The sequence below is a fragment of the Varanus komodoensis genome, unplaced genomic scaffold (assembly GCF_004798865.1).
Source record: "Varanus komodoensis strain SLA01 unplaced genomic scaffold, ASM479886v1 scaffold45, whole genome shotgun sequence".
In the NCBI taxonomy this organism is placed as follows: Eukaryota; Metazoa; Chordata; class Lepidosauria; order Squamata; family Varanidae; genus Varanus; species Varanus komodoensis.
The window spans coordinates 6,579,186-6,602,474 of NW_025336011.1; the positions used below are offsets into that span (position 1 = coordinate 6,579,186).

General features: G+C 45.0%; 1 protein-coding gene across 1 annotated transcript in view; it reads right to left on the reverse strand.

The window, feature by feature from the left end:
* Positions 1-2,680: 2,680 nt before the first annotated feature.
* The window catches only part of SYT3 (synaptotagmin 3), a 24,399-nt gene continuing 3,790 nt past the window's right edge, over positions 2,681-23,289 (reverse strand). The window contains exons 3-8 of the mRNA XM_044444641.1: positions 21,540-22,095; positions 9,580-9,700; positions 8,223-8,394; positions 6,181-6,310; positions 4,997-5,117; positions 2,681-2,994 (exon numbers count right to left, since the gene is read on the reverse strand). Coding sequence (XP_044300576.1) covers positions 5,031-5,117; positions 6,181-6,310; positions 8,223-8,394; positions 9,580-9,700; positions 21,540-22,095 — 1,066 coding nt within the window. The 3' untranslated portion in view covers positions 2,681-2,994; positions 4,997-5,030. The remainder of the gene's footprint in view (positions 2,995-4,996; positions 5,118-6,180; positions 6,311-8,222; positions 8,395-9,579; positions 9,701-21,539; positions 22,096-23,289) is intronic.

Here is a 23,289-nt window from a genome sequence, read left to right on the forward strand (position 1 = left end):
TAGAATTAGAAGCCAATGCTCCTGCTGAACTTTAGCTCCCATCCAAAAGTCAATTCAAATTTCTAAGGATTGTTGGCTCTTTGCCTACTACAGGAGTGGGCAACTTGTTGGCCAAAATATGTGGAGGATCACAGGTTCCATGATCCCTCACCACTGGATACATTGGCTAGGACCGATGGATATTGTAGGCCAAAATGCCTGGAATACCACATCTTGCCCAGCCCTGTGCTACCAGAATCCAGTTCTTTTTACTTCAGTCTCCATATCAGATACTTTCTGTATTGGCTCCCATTGCAACTGATACTTTATATCTGAATTTGTGATGAGCAGGAGGTACCCTGCTGACCTTGACTCCTTAACATCATTGTAATGGGAGCGATATTACTTAACTGCTTAAAAGCATTTATTTAGAAATGCTGTACTGCTGCTAAGAGCTTGCAATTAAATTTTGTCAAATTCCCTGCATGCGAGAAACCTAGTATCCTGGGGAGAAGGGCACACCTGAACCTCTCTCTCTGACATCTAGTATTAAGAGAAAGCATTCAGTCATGCAAGTTGCCACCTACAGTCTTCACTAGTATATCTCCCACATTCTAAACTAGGCAATAGCCTTCCTCAGAAGCCAGGACAGACCTCCCCACAAGACCCTTTATAGCTGCATCTGGTAATCTGGCATCTATTTGAACTGCTACTAATATTTTTTTATTTGGTTGTGGTCTTCTAGATACTTTGGCCTACAAGTTACCCGCCCTTGAAGTAGGCTCTATTGTGCATTTCCTTACACTGATAAGTGTATTGTCTTTCAACAAACAGGGTTGCTAATATACCTAGACTGGGGACATGACCAGAATCCATTGTTAAAAACATTTACCATAGCCTGTGTAATTATTCAGGCTCAGTGTACACAGGCAGGGATAGTCACTAACCTTTTATACTGCATATGCCTGTGACATTTCCCTGAAAGTCTCCAGGATTCTCTCTCACCTCCAGTATAGTTCAAGCTATCTCCTTCCCTATGACGGATTTATCTGAAAATGACTGGAAATGTTTCAGGAGAGTCAGACCCAGAGCTATTTGGAAACCAGATCCAATTCTACCTGTCATCATCCCACCACCACCCAGTCCGTACTAGGGTTCACAAATCTGCCTGTTTTGTTTTTCTTCACATTCAGGTTTTTTTTTTTTTAAATGGAAGTTCTTTCTTGTCCCAAACTTTTGAGAACTTTGGTAGTAAAATCTGATCAAAACTGACCAAATGAAGTTCTACGCATTAACTCCCATCCATTTCTACCACTACATTAAATCTCCAAAAGTCCCAGCTCCCACAAATTCCCTGGATTGAGTGTGGGCTTTTTTCTTTCATTTTTATTGATGTCACGGTTTTAGCAGCAGCTTCAAGTTCCAAACCTATTGCAAAGAGAGAACATCTTCCGTCCCCCTCCCCTCTCCCACTAATGTGGGGGGGTGTACCCAAGCAATGGGGGAGAGGTATATGGCTTTTCAAAAACAAAAACAAAAACCCAGGAACAGAGGTTTAGGAAGCAGGGCTGTTAATTTTTCCTTTTTTTTGTTTTTTTTCCTCCCCGCACCCCTTTCATTCCACACCCTTATTAAAAAACAAAACCCCAAACCAACCATAAACAGGACAGAACCTCAAAGACAGAGACAAAATGACAAATGGACGTGCGCTGGGGAAGAGTAAGGGGAAAAGTCAACATTCCGAAGAAATGGGGGTGTAATTAGGGAAAGAGCGGCACAAGCAGGACTTAAATTTGACAAAACTAGGACAACTAGGTTCTCTGAACAGGCACTCTCCCAGCTTAAATCTGGGAACTGCTCCCTTGCCCAAATTGGGTGAAGGGCAGCCATGCAAACCACAGAAGAACCAAAATTAACTAGGCTTAGGGAAGGAAAGGGACAGACACAGTGTTACCCCTGTACACTTACACACAAACACAAAATAGACCAGAGTTAACAGCCTATGTTGGGAGATCCAATAGGCCCAAATCTGGCTTAAACAAGGAGGGAAACTAGGCCCAATTTGTCCATTGTGGAGCTGTTTCCTGTCACAAGCCCTCTCCCAATTTGTGTCAAGAAATTCTGAGGTCATTCTCTATGTGGGGATCACAGCAGGACATGACAGTCATGCAGTCCACTGTGGAGATGTTTCCTCTCACACCACTTCCAGTGTCATCTGCCCCTCTCTCACAACCAGGGTGGCAAGAGCAGGAAGGTCCAACATTTTCCCGTCTCTTTTTCCACTTGAGTTGGTGGTTCATGCAGATCGGGGCAAAGGGTCCTGCATGCATGCTGGCAAAATTGAGAAACCCCACACCAGACTGGGCAGCAGAAAGAATGTTCCCAATTCCTCCAAAAGGTCCATTGCGATAAGAGGAAGTAGAGGAGGGACAGCACGGAACACTCCCTCGGCAAAAGGATCCAATAATTTCTTGTAAATTCACAGCTCAGACAAAAGAGAAGTGGGTGCAGACGAATTCTTCACAAGCCAAGCTTTGTCCCCTGTTTTGTCCCTCCCTCCAAATAAGGGCTGTGTGGCTTTAACAATCAGAATGCCTAAGTGGACAGTCAGTTCCCAGACACACATTGAGAAGGTACTACAGAACCTCAGAACAAAAAGGTGACGCCCCAAAATTTCCAAACTGACCCTTCTATAACAGAGATTCCCCAGAACATGCATGTCACAACGGGCACCCCACCCCCTTATGTGAAAGGATGAGGTTGTGGGAGAGGAATCCTTAAGACTCTAGACACCAGATACACTCATGGCCCTCCTGACATGAGAAATGCTCATTGGTGGCTGCCTTTATGGCTTTAGGAAAAAATGCAACAGGCAGCGACTTCCTGGGGGAGATGGAGATTGAGGAAGGGCAGGCTCTTGCCCCCCACCCTCAGACAACCCCTGCTGGCAATTCCTCCGGGATGGTCAGAGGAAATAAACAGTCCAGAAAGTTCTGAGAGCACATCACTGGAATCCTGAAAGAAGAAGGGAAAAAAGGTGCTATCAGCTTCTTCATCTCTCCCTTCCCCCAGTCCTAGCTTTTGTGCTGAGAACTCCCAGATCATGGCCAGATTGACCCAGAATTGTAGGGTTCTTGGACTTGGAAGGTTCAATAGCTGCAGTATTTAATCTTAAGAATTTAATCAATGTATGATCCATGCACAATTGTCCTTAGGAATATTCTGATACATAGCTTGCCATATATGTAGTATATCCAGAGTTACTAATTCACTTGACCTGTTTCTATTCCTATGGTTAGAAAACACATTAATTCTGTTTATTAACAGCTGGATCTAGGACCTGTTTTCCACAAGAGAAAGGGAACTTCTAGGAAGGGAAGGCCCCTCTGCCCCATTTAGGAAGATCTTCCTCCTCCAGAAACTACAGCTCACCCCATTTAGCAAGACTTTCTGACTTTTCCCTGACCTGTCATTTGTTGTGGGGTGGAAAGGTTGTGGGGGGGGGGTGCGTGCATGGGCTGGGGGGATCCACTTCTGTCAGTGTAGTAGATAGGGTGCAAATTTGGATCCAACTCTATGTCTGTGGCGAGTTCAGGCTTCCATCCCAACAGTCACATGATGTGAATCGATTAGTGTTGGAGGTGTGTAGAAAAGACAAAAAGGTGGGGTGGACACTTTCCAGAATGCAGCTTTTGAGATAGGTTTGAAAAAGGAAGGCGTATGACTTCATCTGCAATTACGGCAGAAAATGAAGGAGTTGAGAACACTTTTTCCCTAGTTCAGAAGCTTTATTTTAATCAAACATCTTCTTGGAATGAATAAGAACTTCCTTAAATTACAGTCATTCTGCCCCATTCATAACAGATGAGGGGAGATTTGTATTTCAGCAGAGCTGAAGTTGACAGTGATGCTGAAAAATCTACCAGTTAGCTCAGGGGAATTCTTGAATGGGCCAAACTGGCAGGGTGCACCAATTGTTTAATCCCAACCTATTTATTTAAAACTAGAAATTGTCTTGTTCACAAAAGAGCAATCAACTGATAATTAATAAATTTGTTAGGATAATCTAGTCTGGACACAAGAATTCTGTGACTTGGTTTGCAGGTAATGACATAGTTCAATTAACCATGGTTTGTTGAATTGTGGGTTGTTGTAACATGTGAACCTGGAACTATGCGTTAACTAAGAGTTGTTAACCATGAACAACCCGTGAAGTGAAAGCATAGTTTGTTCTTGAGTTCTGAACTGTTCTCAGGTTGTCATGTGCAAATGTAAAATTGTGTAGAGTTCATAGGTTGTTTCACCAGGCTACAGAGACAGTGGGCAAGAATCCTAAAATGCTCAACCTCTTTACATGCCAGTACGCCTGCATCACTAAGGCATTTGGGATATAGGGAGGAAGTGGGTTTGCCTGGCATCCAGTGCAGAAATAGACCTGCCTACAGGGGAGACTGTCATAGGGCTGAACAAGATGGGAGCTATAAAAGAACCATATTTGCCTGCCGGAGCTGGTCAGGAGGGGAACTACAAGCCTGACTAGGACCAAGGGATGCTGCTGTGGTACAGCAGTTCCCAAATGGAATAGTGGGTGGTTCCATCAGGGAAGGACTCTGAGGCAGTCCAGAGCCCTACTCAGCAGAGCAAACAAGAGGATCTCCAAGCTCAGCATGGCTGACTTACCACTTTGAATAGAATAGTACAAGCAATTGCTTAATCAAGGGTGGGCATTGTGGCTGTCCTGATGTTTAGCTTACAACTCCCACCATCCCTCGCCATGGGTGATGCTGGCCAGCGCTGATGAGAGTGGTAGGCCAGGACATCAGGAAAACCACAATTGCCCGGCTTCGCTCTAAAGGGTTAGAAATCCCCGGTAAGATCTAGAGTCTAAAATTTCCTAACTATGCCATTGGGAGCAGTGCAGGTCAAAATGGAATAATGATCTCCAAATTGCTGTATCTCTTGCTAAAGTTAAGATGGTGTATTTGTTATCCCATTCCCATCTGCCAAAGGCACTCACAGTCCCTGATGGTGAAGGGCTGGTGGCAGCAGCCTTAGTCTGAATGAACAGTTTCCACAACGATGCTGGGCTTGTCCCGTGCTGGAGGATTCTTGTTGATGTAGCTGTTCAAAGTCTTCTCCTGAAGAACAGGAATAGAGGAACAAACATGATGCTCCCAGAATCCCAAGTTGCTTCCTGGACACCTTGCTGTTCAGCCCCACTGACTTCACTTTGAAATTCCAGGGGCCTTGTCTCCTAGCTGTCTAACCACTGAACTCCACCTCCTTGCTACTATCTCGCCTTCTTCAACAAGTTCTAGTCTATTAAAGCCTCATATATCTGCCAGGCTTTCAGCTCCCACACACACAGGCTATTCACCAAGAACTTGGGATACTGGCTTCTCCTCCTCCTTTCCTGTTGGACACTTGTGCTGTTGAGTCTTACTGCATTCCTCGGAAACAATGATTTATGATCAGAAGGCACGACAAAGTTCCTGCAGTGTTCCTGCACTTTTATAGCAAGTGGACAGAGTAACACACAGCTGCTTTCAGGTAGTAGGCCTGTTGTTGCATTATTTTCTGAGGGACCCAGAAAAAAGCGTGGCCCAAAAGGGTTAGGATCCATGCTGGCTATTTTGTATCACAGCAGATTACAAGTTGGAATTCAAATTTACTTGTACGTATTTAGTCGTATTGCTGAAATGGGTTGGACTTAGGTTAGTCACAAGTAACTTAACTACCAATGACTTCACTGGAGCTTCTTCTCTGGGCTAAAGTACTCAGTTAAATGCATAACACACAGCTAATCTTTACCATTTTGTTTACTTTAGTGTAAGTATGAAGGGGGCTGATCCGAATTGGGACCACCTTACAAAACTTCAGGAAGTTTAGACCTACCTACCCAATCACTTCCTCCACCCTCAAATTCCCCTCCCTTTGCAGGGACTAAACCAAACCTCCACTGATGCTAAATTGTTTTCCCTGCTCTATTTTTAGTCCCCATGAAGTGGGGGTGAATTTCAGGGGGTAGCAGTTGAGGGGGAAGGTTAAAGCCTCACCTATCCACATGCAGTGGTTCCAATCCATACATGATTAAATTTGGATCGAGCCTTTTTTCCCCTTTTTCTTTTGCATTATGCAGTTTGAAACTTCCTGGTAAAATACTGGAGCACTCTCAAATTGTTTTTGCAAGACAATACTCACCTCCACCAGCTGGTGCCAGTGTTCAATGGGTTTACGTGGATTTGCCAACATCTCGGCCCAGTGGTCCCTCCCAGGTCCATCGGCGTCACTGCCCACTCGGCACATTCCAATTACTTCGTTGTGGCCAATGCTGCAGACATTGAGAGTGATTCAGTGCTGGCGGCCTACACAGGAAGAGGGCTGGGGGCGGGGGAACACCTCAGTGGTAAACTTTCACCTCAGAATAATTTATGCATAGGAGGCATAGATTTGTGAGAGCTCCATAATTTATTTATAGCAATGTCTTTGGGGCTGGAAGAGACAAAGCTGAATGCAGAAAAATTAGCATGAGGCCATATGAGTTTTAAAGTTTATAAATCCCACCTGCTCGACTTTCAGAACTGGAAACAGTTTCTTGAGAAGTGTGGGGAGAAGAGTTAAGATGGAGAGACAAAGCTTTGTCTTCCTAGTGGCCAAATGTGTGGTGAGATTTATGATTCAGCAATGCCAATCCATGTGTGTGTGTGTCTCTATCTCTATGAACACGTTGTAAAAAAAAAGTTGCCTCTCTAAATCATTCCTTTCAAAGAGAAGAGAATAAAACCCAGGTGTGTCCTGGCCTCCAGGATTCTGCTCCCTGCTCATTTCTTCATTCTTCCAGAACCAAGCAGTCTTGGCTTTTAGCCCCACCCTTTAGTTAGGCTCATTTAAGGCCAATTTCCCTTCCAGAAATTAGGCCCGTTGAGCCCTCCCTATTAGACCAGAATTTGGGGAGCCTTGTTTTGGCTTAAGGAGCAAATTCCATCTTGGAGAGATACTCTCAGCAGATATATTTTCCAAATAGTTTCTTTTGTGAGTGGGACCAAAGCAGGCAAGAAAAATCCAATCCTCCTTTTCCACTGTTAGCAATTTATAATAGGTGTCCCTATTCTGAAGTACGTATGTATGAACAGCATTTCTATTCAAGCAGGAAAATTCTCCACATTTCTGCTCAGAGTAAACAGGATTAAGACACTCAGTAACACATTCAAATAGCATTTCTACTTGAAGGTACTTGCATCTTTACTCATAAGTAACCAGGGCAAGTCTGCATATGACTACTCTAAAGGAAACAGGACTGATCCAACAGCTTCCACCATAGACCCCACCCTGTCTGACCCACAGCGGAAAAGCTCTTATCTCCAGCCAGCTGACTGGGGGCAAGTGCTTTCCCTATTATGTCCTGAGAAAGGGCTTTTACAGTACTCAACAGGGAAAGCTCTTATCTTCAATCAGTTGGGGACTGGAAATAAGAGCTTTTCCCCCTGGCAGGGCCAAAGGAAGAAGCTGCAAGGCCAGGTGCGCAATTTTTGTCAGCCTTGTAATACCTGCAAGGCCAGAGGTTTCCCATCCCTGCATTAGACAGTGGGAAACTATGTTAAGCAGCTGGTGTGGCGTGCCCTGATAACTGTATTGTGTTTTTACTGACAAGTGCTTGTGGGATTTCTACCTCATGCCAAAATACCTTGAGTAAGAGGATGCTATATATACCTTGAGTGGTGATGGTAAGACACCATTTTTGGCCTGCTTAGGGTACCAGTCCGTCTCCCCCAGCTGTCCACAGCACTGCCCCAGCCTCTTTTCCCTGATGTCATTTGTTGGGATTAGTTACTGGCAGTAAGAATATTGCATTAAAATATGTTGGTATTTTGGCCCTGTGCCTTTGGCCCTGCCCATCACTGGGATGTTTTCTCTGAAATAGAAGTTGACCTTTGGGCTAAGAGGGTTCGATACTTCCACACTAAATGCCCCATTCTCCCCAGGAGGTCTTGTGTCTGGCTCTGCTTGGCCTTTAATAGCCTCACTCCCAAAGTCTTCGGTGCCTGAATCCCAAAAACTACGAAGACCCTTGGCACAACCCAGAAGCATGCAGTGAAAGGCCCCGGAGCCACTGCTGCCAGGTGGAACCTTATTTGCAGCCTGGAGAAAGGGCCAGAAACATATCCCACACTGCAGGAACTGGAAGAGCAATTCTGGCCATCCCTGACATCCGCTCCTTGCTCACAGAAGTTCTCACAGCTCACCAGTCATAATCCATGACTGCCAAAGTGATGCTGACGTGCTCCATGCTGTCCTGCGGGATGTCAAAAACGAGGGCTTCATTGTAACTGGGGTTGAGTGTATTCTTCTTGATGGATGTCTTGCGCTTCTTCAACCGCCTCCCTTCACACATGAGGGATGCCTTGACATAGGGATCTAGAGCAGAGGAAGCAGGTGGAGAAAAGAGGCGGATTTATGGTGGGAAAGCAATTCTTGCCATGCCCCTGCCCAGTTCTATGCCATGCTTCACCCTCTGCCTCCGTTCCACATTTATTCTTTCACAAAATATATAAAACATTCATTGGGCTGGATGCAGATTTGCACTTGGGCAACTGAGCCAGTAGAAACGAACTTCCCTATCCATCCAATACGGGCATTTGTTAGCCCCACCTACCACCCATGCATCTGAGGGGAGGGTTTGAAGAAGGGAGCTTGCTGTACATCTGTAGCTTTCTTGCATGACTTACGGGCCAGCCCAAGCAATTTTGTTGCCTAAAATGAACGGCCAAGAGGTACCCCTCCATCATTCCACATACAGAAGCCAGCTGGGTTGCCAGCTGCCCCATCTAACTTAGATACTTTATTTGAGATAACATCCTCCACCACACCAGAGGGCCATGGCATGGGAAGCTTTGGGGGAGCATGGACATGCCATGAGGCACCCCCTCCAACCGAAGGAAATGACCAGGGAACTATTTATACTGTCCCCCAAAATCTACCAGCTGAGGCAGTTGTCTCACTCTGCCCAACAACAGGGCCAGTCTTGGTGATCTTGGACCCCAACCACAAAGGATTCTAGACTATGTGCAGAGCAAACGCTTACAGCAGACTGCTTTCTTCAGGCATCTGCTGGCCTCAACACATGGAAGTGTATGCACGGGAATACATACGTACATGCATATATATGTGTGCACAGACACACACATGCATACATTTATTTATTTATTCATTCATTCCAGGAGCCCCTTCCAAAGGAACTGAGGCAAATGGCTTAGTTGTGCCACCCCAGGTGTGGAATGAGTTTTCCAGGGAGGTGCACCAAGCACCTTCTTTGCATTCTTTTCAGCATTAGGTGAAGACTTTTTTATATTCTCCCAGCATTTTGACTTAACTTCCTTTTTAATACTGCATTTTATTCTGTACTGCTGCTATGCTTCTATGCTGATTCAATTGCAGTTGCTATGTGTGTTTGTAACTGTGCATTAAATTTTTTATTTTTTCTAACATTTGTTAGCCTACCAGAGAGCCTCAGTTATTGGATGGTATAAAAATGAAATAATATAAATATGCCCAATCAAAATCTGGAACCTTCCCTCCCCCAGGCCTGTCCTAACCGCTCACCAGAAAATCCAGTCAGATCCATGGCTTTGAGATTTGTGGCCTTGATTATGGTAACTGTGAGTCGTCCAGCTGTGGGCAGGTAACAGAGGGAAAAGTTCAGCTCCCCCAAATCGGCTTTTTCCTATTTGAAATGGGAAGAGACACAAACTTGGGTCAGGAAGCTTTAAGACATGCAGTCAAAATAAATACTTCTTTGCTGGAGTGTGTAGGTGGAGGCTGGGCCGTCAAGAGATGTGGCTGCACCCTACACTGCAGATGTGGCCACTGAACAAGAGGCTGGACCAGATGCCCTCCAATAAAATAATGCTAATTATTCTGTGACAAAAGTTGCAGAAATGAAAAGGTTGCCTTGCTGGGTTCTGGCACCATTGGTCAAAGAGGCATGAATTACCTTTTCAGCAAGAACGAGGATATATAACTGACCTGGTTATGGTACTAAAGGGGGACTTCTAACGATTTTTGGATTCTGATTTTTATCAGCCCTGGAGAGCATAGCGAAGACTCTAAGATAATGGAAGTCGTAGCCCAAGAACAGCTTGGGTGTTCTACACTAGCCCTCCAGCGCTCCTGGACATAGGCCATGCTGAATAGAATCTGATGTTCACACCGAACTTCAAAACTGTCCTGAATAGCATGAATTCCATCCCTGAAAGAATGGTGCTGGAATCGTCTCCCAATTTAAATCATTTCTGTTCTACTTTTCCACTATGCAGTCTGCAAGCAGCTCATAAGAAATGCAACAGCAACGTTCCAGAAAGCAGTAAATAATAACGAAAAGGAAACATACATTCACAATAAACACAAGGGCATATTAGAGCAGAGAATAAAGAAACAGTTAGGAGCATCAATATTGCAGATTATCCATTAAATGCAAAAGGAGTTTAACTTGGCACCTAAATGAAGCAAATGCTGGTGCCTCCCTAAATTGTCCGGGGAGAACACTCCCTAATTACAGTGCCAGGTCACTACTGAGAAGTCCCTCTTGCCAGTCATCATCTGTCTTGCCTGAAGAGATGGGGATACCCAAAACAGAGGCTGTGTTGCAGATCTTAAAGATCAAATGAGAGAAGACAGTCCTCCAAGTGCTGAGGTCCACTAGGACACTGGTTCTCATTACAGTGCCTGCAGTCATCCAAACAGCTTCTCAGGCAATATTTTCCCCAGTTTTTAAAATATGTGTGTATGATTTGTATGCAATGCACATAATTTTCTTAGACTTCAATAAAAGTAGCATATTTCAAATAAGTATCTACATATTTGAAGATGGCATATATGTGCCCAACATTCATATAGTGAAAGTGTTGTAAGGTCCTCAGTGTACTGCATTATAGGAAATTAGCATTTACCCTTCCGATATTGTAATATTAATCTTTTAGTTGGCAAAAGGGCATGGGGAATCATGCTGACCATTTGTTAATTTCCATACAACAGGTAAAAAGGGCATGTATATCAGTGAATATTAAAGACGGTTTCAATACAAAAAATATCTTTGTAATAGCTTCCTCCCATGAAGAAGCAGCTACTGAACATTGCCAAAACATATGTTTACAGTACAATTAGCTGTATTGTACTGCCAGCAATTACTTGAATAAGACAGCCTGTTATTAAAGAGAAATGGTGGTGTCCAATAGACACAAAACAAATGTTTTTGCTCAATGAGATGCAGCCTAAGATCCATACACACAACAGACTCCAAAGTGGTGATTCACTAATTAGGCATTTTGTGGTGGTTCCCACTGCAATTTCTCAGTTTACCATGTGTGCCCACAGGTTCAAAATACTTGGGAACTCCTGCTTTAGGAAAATAAAGTTTAAATATGACATTCCTCCCTCTTTCTAATATCAGTGTGAAACTATGTAGCCACCTTTGCCTTTCCTCCTGCGTGCACTTCAATCCAATCCCATAGCATACGTAGATATATATTGCACATCATGTCCTTTCTCTATATTAAAATATCACACATACACAAAATGCAATGATGTAGAATAACAAGATATTAGATAACTTCCCCCCAACAGCCAAAACTGAAAGAGTCAACGGTAGTCTGGAATGGATCCCAATTTAGCCATGCTTAGACCAGTCTTACTGAAAACAGTGGGACTTAGTTTAGCCATTACTAAGTTCCATTGCTTTCGATGGGTTTAAAGTTAACAAATACCCTATTGATTTTTATTGGTCTACTTCAATATGGCCAAACTCTAGTATTTGCTCTAAGCATGACTTTAGACTGGATACAACCCATTGTCCATCCAGGGAGCATTATAAGCTCACAGATCAGAATAGAATTCAGATTATATTTCCATATTCTCAGATTAAAGCATGATGATGATAGTACTGAATTAGTAATTACTCATTTACCTCAAGGAAGTTTTGTTATGCTGGGTAATACATGCTCATGTTTCAAGTATACAAGAACATACACAAATAAATATTATTCCTTTGTAAAGAAACTCTAAATGTTAACCCTCTTCCATACAGAGACAATAAAACTTGGCACATTTATTCTTCTACAAAGACTAATCAAGGAAAATCCATTCACCCACATAAAAAAAAACAAACTCGGAGACACAAGGCACCTGCTACATTTCAAAATATTGTTGGCTTTCAAAGGATTTTAGGAGATCATATCAATTTTGTGAATACAAATGTGGCAGGATATATTTAAGTTTTCTTTAAAAGGTGGGGGTATGACAGTCCAAATATGTGCATATATGGAAGGCAAATCCTGTTTTCAAAATGCATTTTTACCAACATTTGCAATTAGGGAGAACTACCACTGCAAACTAATCTAAGTCCAAAGACTTCCAAGTATTCCAGAGACGGGGTATATTCCCTCCCCTCCATAGTTAATTCCCTTTGAAGGAGAAAAGCCAGATGACTGGTACGTAAGTTCTCTCTGCCTTTGGGGATGCTGTGGTAGATTGCCAAGATTCAAGTCCCAACACAGATGTTGCAATTCTGCTGATTCAGACAAGTTTCTTGGGCTGTTAAAATTACATTAAATGTATATACTACCTCTTCTCTTGGGAGGAGCTCAAGGTAGTTTACAAAGGCTGAGAATTTGTGACTGGCCCAAAGTGAATTGGTGACTTATGGCCAAGTGAGGACTAGAACCTGGATCTCCCAGGTCCCCAGGGTAACACACTAACCACCACGTCCCACTGGCTCTCCTATGCCCTGTTTCTATCATATTTGATTTCCAGTATCATGGGGTGTTAAACCCCCACTGGATGTATAAACCTTTGTGCATAGTATTCAGATGAAAAAAAAAAAAAAAAAGCCAGACAGCTGAATGTGTAACACTTTGCACATATCCTGAAAGTTAGTTACAGAGGCTACAAAGAACATGGATAAAAATGACAAACAGCTCCCTTCTTCCCACCTCTACAGCAGAAAGAACACTGTATCCTGCAAATATGACACTAACAAGCGTTTGAAGATCTTTGCCAATTTTACTTCCCTCTCTTTCCTGTTGGTCTTTGCTTTATTTGTAGGGGGAAAAGATATGGCACAGTCAAGTATGTGTATGGGAATCACAGAAATACATAGATATTCAGAGAAACTGTGGCTATCTAGACTTTCCACAGAGTTTCTATGGGCATTTGAGACCAGAGGGTGGAAAAGCTGAAATGATGAATGAGTATATGGATCCTGTGTTTTTGCCAGTACAAATGACCCACAGAACTATTGCACATTTAGTGCTGAGCTTTCTGAGACTGGTTGCTGGCTTCACTCTGTGTGTGTCAGAGAGACCGAGCAAGCAAGCAAGAGAGTGCATGCATGTACATATACCAGGAGTGGCCAACCCTTTTTCTATCAAGCTCCACATTCCCTTGCAGGTAACCTTTTAGGGGAAACAGATGTCTTGCTAGGCTGGGCTAGAACCAAAAGTGGGTGGGCCACTCCTTTTTTCTGTTTCTGTCATTTCCTTTCCTTTCTCTCTCCTTGCCCAGCAGCCTGAAGGGAAAGGGACAGATCTCTCTTTCCAGAGGTCTGAACTGGTTGCATGCAGTGGACTTTGGGCATTAGGCCCAGTGCTGCATGGTCAAATTAGGGACCATCAGGATAGGGAACGCCAGTGCCTACTCTGGTTGAACTCCCTCCCTCCATCCATCCGGGCCTCCTATTGCTAGCTGGCATCAACTGCACTGTGAGGAAGAGGGAGCAAGAGAGACAGAAGCAGGCAAACTTTGTCTTCCCTCACATCCAGCTACCTGGGAGAGGAGAAGAGAAGCAGGGCCATCCTACCCACTCGGCTGAAAGTCCCTCCCCGTCCCTTTTTGTTGTGCAGCATGCCCTTTTAGACTAAGCCTACGAACAGTGACTGCCTTGTTAAGCTACTCCAGGAGTCTTCATGTGAGTGAGGAGGAGGTAAAATACTTGCAATGACTAGATAATGACAAAGTGCCTAATCCTGACATATTCAGAACTTCAGGAAGCCCAAGGGTGTTTCACACCTGGCTCCCAGGGTTTCTTTTCTCCTGCCCCCACCCACAAGAAACAGAGCACCTTTTCCCATCAGTGGCCTTTAGGTTTAGCTTTCACTGAAGTGGTTAACCAGTATCTGGGACACTGTAAAGAAGTGGCTTCAGGCATTGAATGCCCTTCCTTAACTCTCTGCACATAGAAAGCTATCATGTCAAGGAGAACACTGGGCCAGAACCCTTCTCCCCAACAACCTACATATCTACAAGCAGGGAATCTTTTCATACAGAGGCCAACACAGTCATGCAGGTCTCCCACTGTGGTCTGTAATACCAGAGTCAGGATTCCTCCACCCCCACCCCACAGTCTGCTTAAGGATACTTAGGCCTTAAGCTCCTTTCCAGGCTAGACTATTGTTGACAATGCTCCTTAAAGCTCAGACTTCTTGCCAAGTCTAGTAATTTGGAACACAGTCTGTCTACAATTTAAAAGATTCCTTCCATATTACTTATTTACTTAAAATATTTATGTGTCATGGTGCAGTGAAAAACCTTCCCAGGGTGGCTCATATCTGAACAACAAAGAGATCATCAGAGAAATCAATAAAACCACAATCTAAAACTAAAACCAGTAAAACATTAAAAGAAAATCATATAATGTCCTAGCCTAACCCTTTCCTGGCATTCAGTTTCCTATAGGAATGATTTTTGTTTTGTTTTGTTTTAAAGAAGGAGGTATACTGGATCACCTAAGTCCTCACCTGCAGTTTGACATGGTAGAGAACAGACACAGAGCTTAGAGCAGAGACAAAAAGTGACTGGCAACAGAAGTGGCTCTCTGGGGGCTGGATGTGGATTTAGCCGTACTCAAATATCTGTGCCTTGCACAAGGTGAGCAAGAGCAGTGGGGCAGGACCAACAGGTAGAGGCTGCCTGTTGAAAAATAGCTGGGTTGGTGTAGTAACCCACAGAAATCAATGGGACTTCAGTCAGTCATTAATGAAGTCAGTTGGAATGCACTGTCTGTTGCTGGAGGTAGTGAAGCAGAGGCTGGACAGCCATTTGTCAGGGATGTTGTGGCTGCATCCTGCAGTGCGGAAGCTGTACTGAAGAGGGGCTGAACTAGATGGCCTCTGAAATCTCTTTACACTCTTGATTCACTTGAAGTATGATAGAATCTGCTGACAAGCAGGGGATGGTGTACTGGGCTATCACCTTCCTCTCTGCCTCCAGCCTCAGCAAGCTGCACGACAGGCAGAAATGGTACACGTGATTTCTCAGCACAGAGCAGTGGCAATAAGGAAAGCCAAACCAGTTGAATCCCCACCTGATATACAACTGCCAGCTATTTCAACCAACCAACCAACCAACACACACACACTCCCAAAATTGAGGACAAGTCTACAGACTCGATTTTCCATTCCCAACAAATCATGAGGCTCTCCATCCTCAAGTAGGTTAAGAAAAAGGTATCCTGACTATCTATTCCCCTCTCCTCACTCCCCAGGGCCATTTGTAAAAGAGGCTGGGCAGTAGAGGGAGGGGAAAGGGAGGCCAGGGATTTTAGCCACTGGCAGTAGGGGAGTAAAAGGGATGGAGAGGTTGCCAACCCTCCCCATGTTACCAGGCGGCGCGTTGTTTCCTGCGTTAATATTTCATGCCTTTTTTTACCAGTTCAATCCCATTTGCAGCCTCATCAATATGAATGAAGCTTTCCCCTCCTTTCTTTTCTCTCTCCGGCCCCTCTCTGCTGCCGGTTCTCCTGCTCCACTCACCAGCTCTCTGGTTTACTTTGCCAACTCACTTGTTTTGGGGCAAGCCAGGGCTTGGCTGGCTGTCAGCCAGGTCAGACCCCTAGGGGCCTGAGGCTGAGAGCAAGAGATGGGGAGGTGGGGGGGGGGGGGGAGAGAGGGAGGGGGAGAGGGAGAGAGATTGAGAGAGACAGCAAGTGCAAAAGCGGGGGTAAGCAGCATGATGGATCTGTGGGGGGGGGGTCCCAAAAGCAAGAAAGGGGGGTAAACAAGAAGAAAAGGGGGAGGCATGATTTGCCTGTCTCAGTGCCTCAGCTTACAGAGGGATGGTGACATTTACATTAATGCCCCCAAGCTGGTTTGTTGGGTTATATCCAAAGCTAGGTCTAGTTATAATTGACCCATTAAAATAAATGGGGTTTAAGTTAGGCTAACACTGAATACATCATTTTTGTTCTGCATATAAGCATGCATGGTCCCCTACTAATCTGGAAAGCATGCAAAGGTTAAAACACTGGGAAAGGGAACATTAATCATTAGCAAAGGGCTCTTTGGTAACTGTGCTGACTTGGTTACATTAATTTCTTGTCATCTCAGTCTCTTGAAAAACATGAAACGCAGACCTCATGTCAACAGCCAAATTCTCAAATGCGGGGCTCATCGAAGCCCACCAGGGTTGAGAGTGGGGGGGGGGGGCACACAGGCAAATTTTGCCTGCTGTCCTCAGGGATGCCAGTTCAAGTCCTACAGTGCAGGGAGGGGTGGAATGCAAGCTTGGCCTGGCTTACCTACTCATTTTAAGTCAGGGGTGCAGAACCTCAGGCCCAGGGACCAAATCGTGCTCCCTGGGATTTCCCAGATGGCCATGCCCCTTCTCTTTGCTCTGTTTCCCCCAAGCCCTGATCGTTTGCTGGTTTTGCAGCTTTTTGGACTTTCCCCCATTCTAAGAGGTCACTATGCCTCTCCTAAGGGTTACTGGCAGAGAGTAACTAAGTGCCACTTACTGGCAGTGAGTAACTTAAAGCTCTCTGCATTGAAGAACGAAGCTTCTTGCTTCGGAATGTGATAGAAGCATCCCATGCTGTGTGCCTCCGAATCCAGGCTGACACTGCCTACCTACAGGCACCTAGTTTCACTTAGCATTCTACGCTTTGCTAGGGACCAGCTGTGCAGGAGAATGGGGCACACAGAAACACGGAGACACTGGACCGGCTCCATCTCATTCTTTTTACGAGCACATCACAAGCAGGAAAGGTCAGAGAAGCAAAAGAATATCTCCACCTTTGTCAACAAACTCCACAAAACTGGCAAGTTTACAGGGCATTTTTAGGAGAAGTTCTGGAAGCTGCCTGATTCGAAGTCAGGGGACTATAGCTCAGGGTTATCTACAGCAGGGTAGGAGACTGGACTGCAGCTCTGACCATCCCCAGCCACAGGCGATACTGGATGGGGTAAATGGGAGCTGGAGTTCAATACCATCTGGAAGCCCACAGGTTTTCCATGGCTGGTCTATGCTAACTGGCAGTAATTCAGGGGTTCCCAGCAGGGACCATTCCATGCTTTGCCCGGAGATGCTGGAAATCAAATCTGTGGCTTTCTGCATGCAAATCAGGGGTTACATGCCACGGAGTTACAGCCCGTCCACTAACATGACCCCATAGGAAGTGCATATGCTATAATCTTTGTAACATTAATCACTGTCTTTCCAAAAATGCTTCTCTAGAGAGATTCATATGGAGATGATTTACAATAAGCAAATGGGGAATGGCTGCTTAGTAGTCTGATACTAATTCTAATGTATACAATATGGAAGTGCCAGTGTTCACAGGCAAACATTCCTGGCATGGGAATGAGGCTTGAGGGAGGCAAAATGTTTCCCAGAAGTGTCCCAAAAGCATTTTGTGTGTTTGTGTGTGTACAAGCCTGCATGAATGTATGTGTTTACTGTCCTTTGGGGTGGCCTGTTTTGGTACTGTTTTTTGCCTTCCACTGGGCTGCTGCTTCTTCACAATGTGATCCCAGGCAACTATGAGATATTATGTTAATCTGCCAAATAATCAAAGCAGATTTGACATGGGTGACAACAACACTGAGGGAAAACATAGCCAATGCAGAGTGAGGGCAATACTTGTCATATGGAACAGGAAACACAAGAAAAGGAATTTGTGGCTGCTGCCTCTGAGGTAAGCTGGAAGAAACCTCAGTGCTCAGTTTATAGGCTTTCCCCCAAGATCTCCAAAATGCGTTCCCTTTTTTCCTACATGCACAGAGGGCTATAAAATCTGAGAAATGGCTCAGTAATGTATCTATCTTCAAGAAAACCAAGTCCAGTCTTTCTTTAGTTGCAACATTCCACAGTATCTGTGAGGCCTGAGCCATGGAGTGCCCAGTGACTGGGTGTGGGTAAAACCTGGAGGAAGGGGTAGTTTAGTAGGGTCTCATGAACAGGAGCTCTCTACAGCAACATTTTGTTGCAGATTTCATTCGTTGCTTTAGATTTAGGGGATCTTTCAGCACAGGAGTGCAAAATTTCCTTCAGTCTGAAGGCCAATCCCATTTGGGAGAAGCTCTTGGAAGCTGCATCCCATTGATGGGAGAGGTCAAAAATGCCATCTTATCTAGTTTAACAGATGTTACTACCAAGAATTAAGTCTTAGGAAGAGGATATAAACATTTCAGAATAGAAAAAAACTGTAGAAAAGCCAGAAAGTGACAAAATTATCAGTGCTCAAGAGAAAGCGGGTATGGCTATGAGGAGGGCATGGATGGCCAGGATCTCTGGGGTAGGGGGAACACTGGATATCGCCTCCAAATGGCCAGATTTGGGCCAATGGTCTGATGTTCTCTTCCTCTGCTCCAGCAGTTCTCTTCCCCTGTACTTCAATTCCTCTGGTTTGCCTTGCCCTTCTCCTCCCATCACCACAATATACATATAACCTTGCTCTCCACTCTTTGGTTCCAAAAAGGCATCTGATTTCTTGGTGCTCAGGAACAAGATAATGATCAATGACAGTTGCATTCAACCAAGAGATCATTTTGGTCTTGTAGAGTTGGGGGCGGCAGGGAAAATAGCGACAGGTTTAGAGCAGCCAGCCAGCCGTGAGCGTATGTGTAATCAGAACAATCATCATAGCTGGGGGAAGGAGGAAACACACATCTAGGAAGGGGCACCTGCCTGGCACTGTGGGAGCGGGGGGGGGGGGGGGGGAAGACTGCCTCCACACACCTGATTGCTCTAATTAGCAACCAGCTTCATGAATAACAAACCCAGCTAAAAATATTCCCGAGGAAAGGGGAAAATGCAAGCCTATTTGTGCTGCTTGACAAGGGAGCGGATGGCTTGGGGGATGGGAGTGAAAGCAGCCAACAGGTAGGTGTGTGGCTGAAGGAGAAGACAGTAGGAATGCCCCCCAGTCCTCTTTGGGTGCCTCAAGCAGATTCTCCCCACACCTCCAGATCTCTATCCCCAACATCCCCCTTTGGTCTAACCGGTTCCTTTCCCTACCAGTTGCCTCCATGATGTTCTCCCGCTCGCATAACAAGCCAGTCATCCCATAAAGATAAATGGAGGGAAATTAGAACAGATCATTAAAGGAGGTACCCTTCACACAGCACAGGGATCACTACCACACAGTGCAGCTGTGGCCACAGATATGAATATCTTTAAAAGGGGAATGGATGAATTCATGGAGGAGAAGGTTACCAGTCATAAGGGCCATACACACACCCTTTGCCTCTGAAAATCTGTCAATGGGGAGCCCATTCAGAAAGGCAATAATGCAGTCATCTCCTTGCAAGGCATCTGGCTGGTCACTGTCTGAACAGAATCCTGAACTAGGCAGACCTCTGGCCTGATCCAATCAAGCTTTTCTTCTGTTCTTAGCACACCATCTCTTTCCAGTCCCCAGTTTTTCCCAGAACAAACCCTTTTACCTATCATATTTTCTGTTGCCATTTCACTGATTTCCTAAATCTTACTGTACTTATCCTTGTGAAACAAGTAATCCTTAGGGATAAACTACACGTGATACAGGAGACCCAGCTCCCCATGCCAATTTAAAAAAAAAGTAAATGGGACTCCATGATTGACGAGACCAGGGATTTTCTAAAAATCATTAAAAAAAAAAATCTCTCTCCACACACACACACACACACACACACACACACACGAGCAACAGCTAAATCCTTCCCCTTGAGGCTGCTACTTGCCCTTATAAGGAAAAGTCTAGCCACCCACAGGATTGCATAGGATATGCTGTCAATTTAGATTGGGAGATAGCACAAAGGAGTAGTTAATACCCTTCACAGCTACTGTGGCTTTTAATCAATTTTGGAGTTTAGAGTAAAAGGAAACAAGCCCCCAGGTGTTCTCATTGCAGCTCTCCCACATGATATGTTGTTTGGTCTCCCAACCCCATTTTACAGACTGGCTAAACAAAGGCCAAGAACATGTGAGAGAGAAAGGTTGCCTCCAGCTGCCTCCTCAGTCAAGAGATCCCCCACAGAATACTTTTCATGTTATGTGTCTCACTCTCCTGGGATGCTGCAGCAAACCAAAACCTGACTGTTACACATGGGGAAGGATCCATAAATAACATCTCCATGTGCCATCCACCAGGTAAGCAGGATCAGGGCCACAAAGCCCATAAGTCAGCTAGGTTGGCAAGCAAGATGATCAACAGCTAGAAAGCAGGCTGACAGCAATTGTTGGCTAAAACTATGTTGCTGCAAGGTCAAATCCCTGTGTATGCTTTACAAGGCTGAATTCTTCTGAGTTCCTCTGTCTGGCACAAGGGTTGGCAGAAGTTAGCTTTCCAGCTGCTTTGGACTTCAGTTCCCAGAAGCCCCTGCCAGGAAGGACAGTAGTCAAGAAAGGTGGGAGCTGATGTTCAAAGCATCCAGAGACCTCCCCCCCCGCCCCCGCCCCATTTACCATCCCTTGCTGAGGAAGGAGCAATTGTGTTGAGTAGAGCCTCTTTTAACTGGTGGGTGCCCCTCTAGAAGACAGAAGAATTTACCCTTTGTTTGCATGCCATTTTATTAAAAACTCATAATGGGAGCCACCTCCCTACAACACTATTTGCAGGGCTTAAAATGTTGTTACTAATAGCACCAATCAGCAGCTGCTTCAGTGCCATTAAAAAGCATACACTGTTTTTGTTTTTGGGGTTTTTTTTTTTTTGGAATTGTAGCCAATTGGTTTTGTCCAAGTGAAAAGGTCAGAGGGCCAATGAAGTCAAGTGGAGTGAGGGCAGTATGTCTATAGTGGAAGCATTTTCCTTGCTCTGAATTGGCTTCCTCTGCATTACATTGAGCTTTTCCAGATGGGGAGCACAACTGTCTGAATAATGCTCAGGAGCAAATCCTTGCCTGAATGGGCGCCAAAAAGAAAACATACCGCTTTACAGCTAATGCTTTAGCCCATTTCAGCCTCCCCAATCTAAACAAAACTAATCAGAAGGGAGATTCAGAAAGAGTGAAAAAGTCTGCAAGAATCCTTCCTGCCCTGCCCATTTTGATGCAGCTCTTATTACTGAACTGTTGAGATTGTCGGGATGAATGAAGAACATTGGGCTGAACGTCAGCACTGATCAACCGAGTTGCCTGATGGATGGATTAGACTGACTTTGCGTGACAAATTTAATTAGGCTGAAATTAATCGTTTGGCTGATTAGCAGAGTTGGGGACAGACTTTCTGGCTTGGGTCAGATCAGTTTGGGGAATGTCCACCTTTCTTCTGACTATGCCCCCCCCCCCGGCAAAATAGAATCCAGTTTCACTCACCGATGTGCCTTCCATGATGTCCCTCCAGAGGGGTGCATCATTGTCCCTCTCAGCAATCTCCAAGAGGTTGTCCAGAACGACTTGGCCAATGAGATCGTGTCGAGAGAAACGGTCAAAATCATAGACGCTGAAGTGAAGCTTGCGTGAGGGCAGTTCGGCAAAGGGAACATTGAAGCTAAAAGTCTCATTGAAAATGGGGTTCAGTGTCTTGCGATGCACCTTCGTCTGGAACTTCTTCTTACGGTCAGGCAGCAAGTACATTTTCACATAGGGGTCCGAGAAGCCATTGGCATCTTTGGCAGGCAGGTCCAAGGCCCGGAGAATCCGCACCACCAGTTGCTCTGTGCCGTAGGCATAGCGTAGGGCGAAGCTCAGCCGCCCGCAGCTCGGAGCCTCCCCTTTTTTGGAGTCTGACTCTCCTGAGCGCTGTTTATATAATTCCGGTTTGATTTGCCCGATGCTGGTCACTTGTTCCACCTTCTCTTCCCCTCCTACATGGACTCCAGTGTCTGAGCTGCTCAGCTGTTGGGTCACGGGACGTGGCAGTGTATTGTACCTGCAGGGAAGGAAAAAGGATAAAGCCACTGGCCTGGATAGCCAGGCCTCCAACACATCCAATAAGCAGATGAGAAATTCTCCATCCAGAGCAAAACTAGGGATGGTCTTAGACTTAATTCTACAGCAGAGCTGCAATTTTTCCTCAATTAAATGGTTATACCAACCTGGCACCCTCTAGCTGTGTTGGACTGCAACCTCTATCACCCCAGCAAGCAGGGCTATTGGCTCAGGATGATGGGAATTGGAGTCCTCTGGGTAAAATTAAATTGATTGAGAAATTTGAGCTGGATCCAACTTTGTTCATACTTAGTCAACCCAGTGGGGCTTAAGTTCAGTATAAAGATGCTTTCCATGCCCCCTCCTCAATGAGTCTACCTTTTCCCCTCCACTTTCACCAGTTACTCATGCTCTTCGTCCTCTTTCTCAGCACTGCTACCATGTCCTGCTGGGGAGGCGAGTGGGCAGTGGCATCAGCTCCTGCTTGCTATGACCATTGCCCAGACTAGGGTGAGTCAGGTGAACAAGCAAGTTGAAATTAGTCACGACTGCTTTCAGTCCCCCTGATTTCAATAGGTCTATAGTCTGATTATTTTAGAGGCATAGTTTGATTTGCTCCTGATCCTGCCTAATCTTGGAAGCTAAGCAAGGTTGGGCTTGGTTGAAATCTGGGTGGGTGACTTAAATGTTGTGAACCGCCAAGAGAGCTTCAGCTAAAGGCAATACAGAAATGTAATGTGACTTTTAAAGGTAATAATAATTTAAAATACTGCAAACACCTACAACAATTGCCAATAGTGGGTGCCAAAGAAAACAAATCCAACCCCCAAACACCCATCTCCTAAAAATAAAGCAAGAATGCTTTATTAATCAAAACCACCGATCAATTAAAAAGCCCTAAAATTAATTAAGATCTCTTTAATTAACTGACAGCCCTCATTTTTCAGCCCTTGTGGTCATTGGTATGAAGCTGGGGGTATGTGGGCAGCACCCTGTGAAAGCAAAGAAACAGGAGCAAGATTGGCCTTCAGGGAGGGGCCATAAATGGCTCTGTGGGAGAGCACCACTTTGTACCAGGAAGGGCCCCAAGTCCCCTAATTGTGGCTGGATGCTGCTAAATGGATCAAGGACTTATATCAGTGTCAAGCAGCTTTGTGTGTTCCAGTTTCTGGGCAGTCCCCTTCCCTTCCCTTCC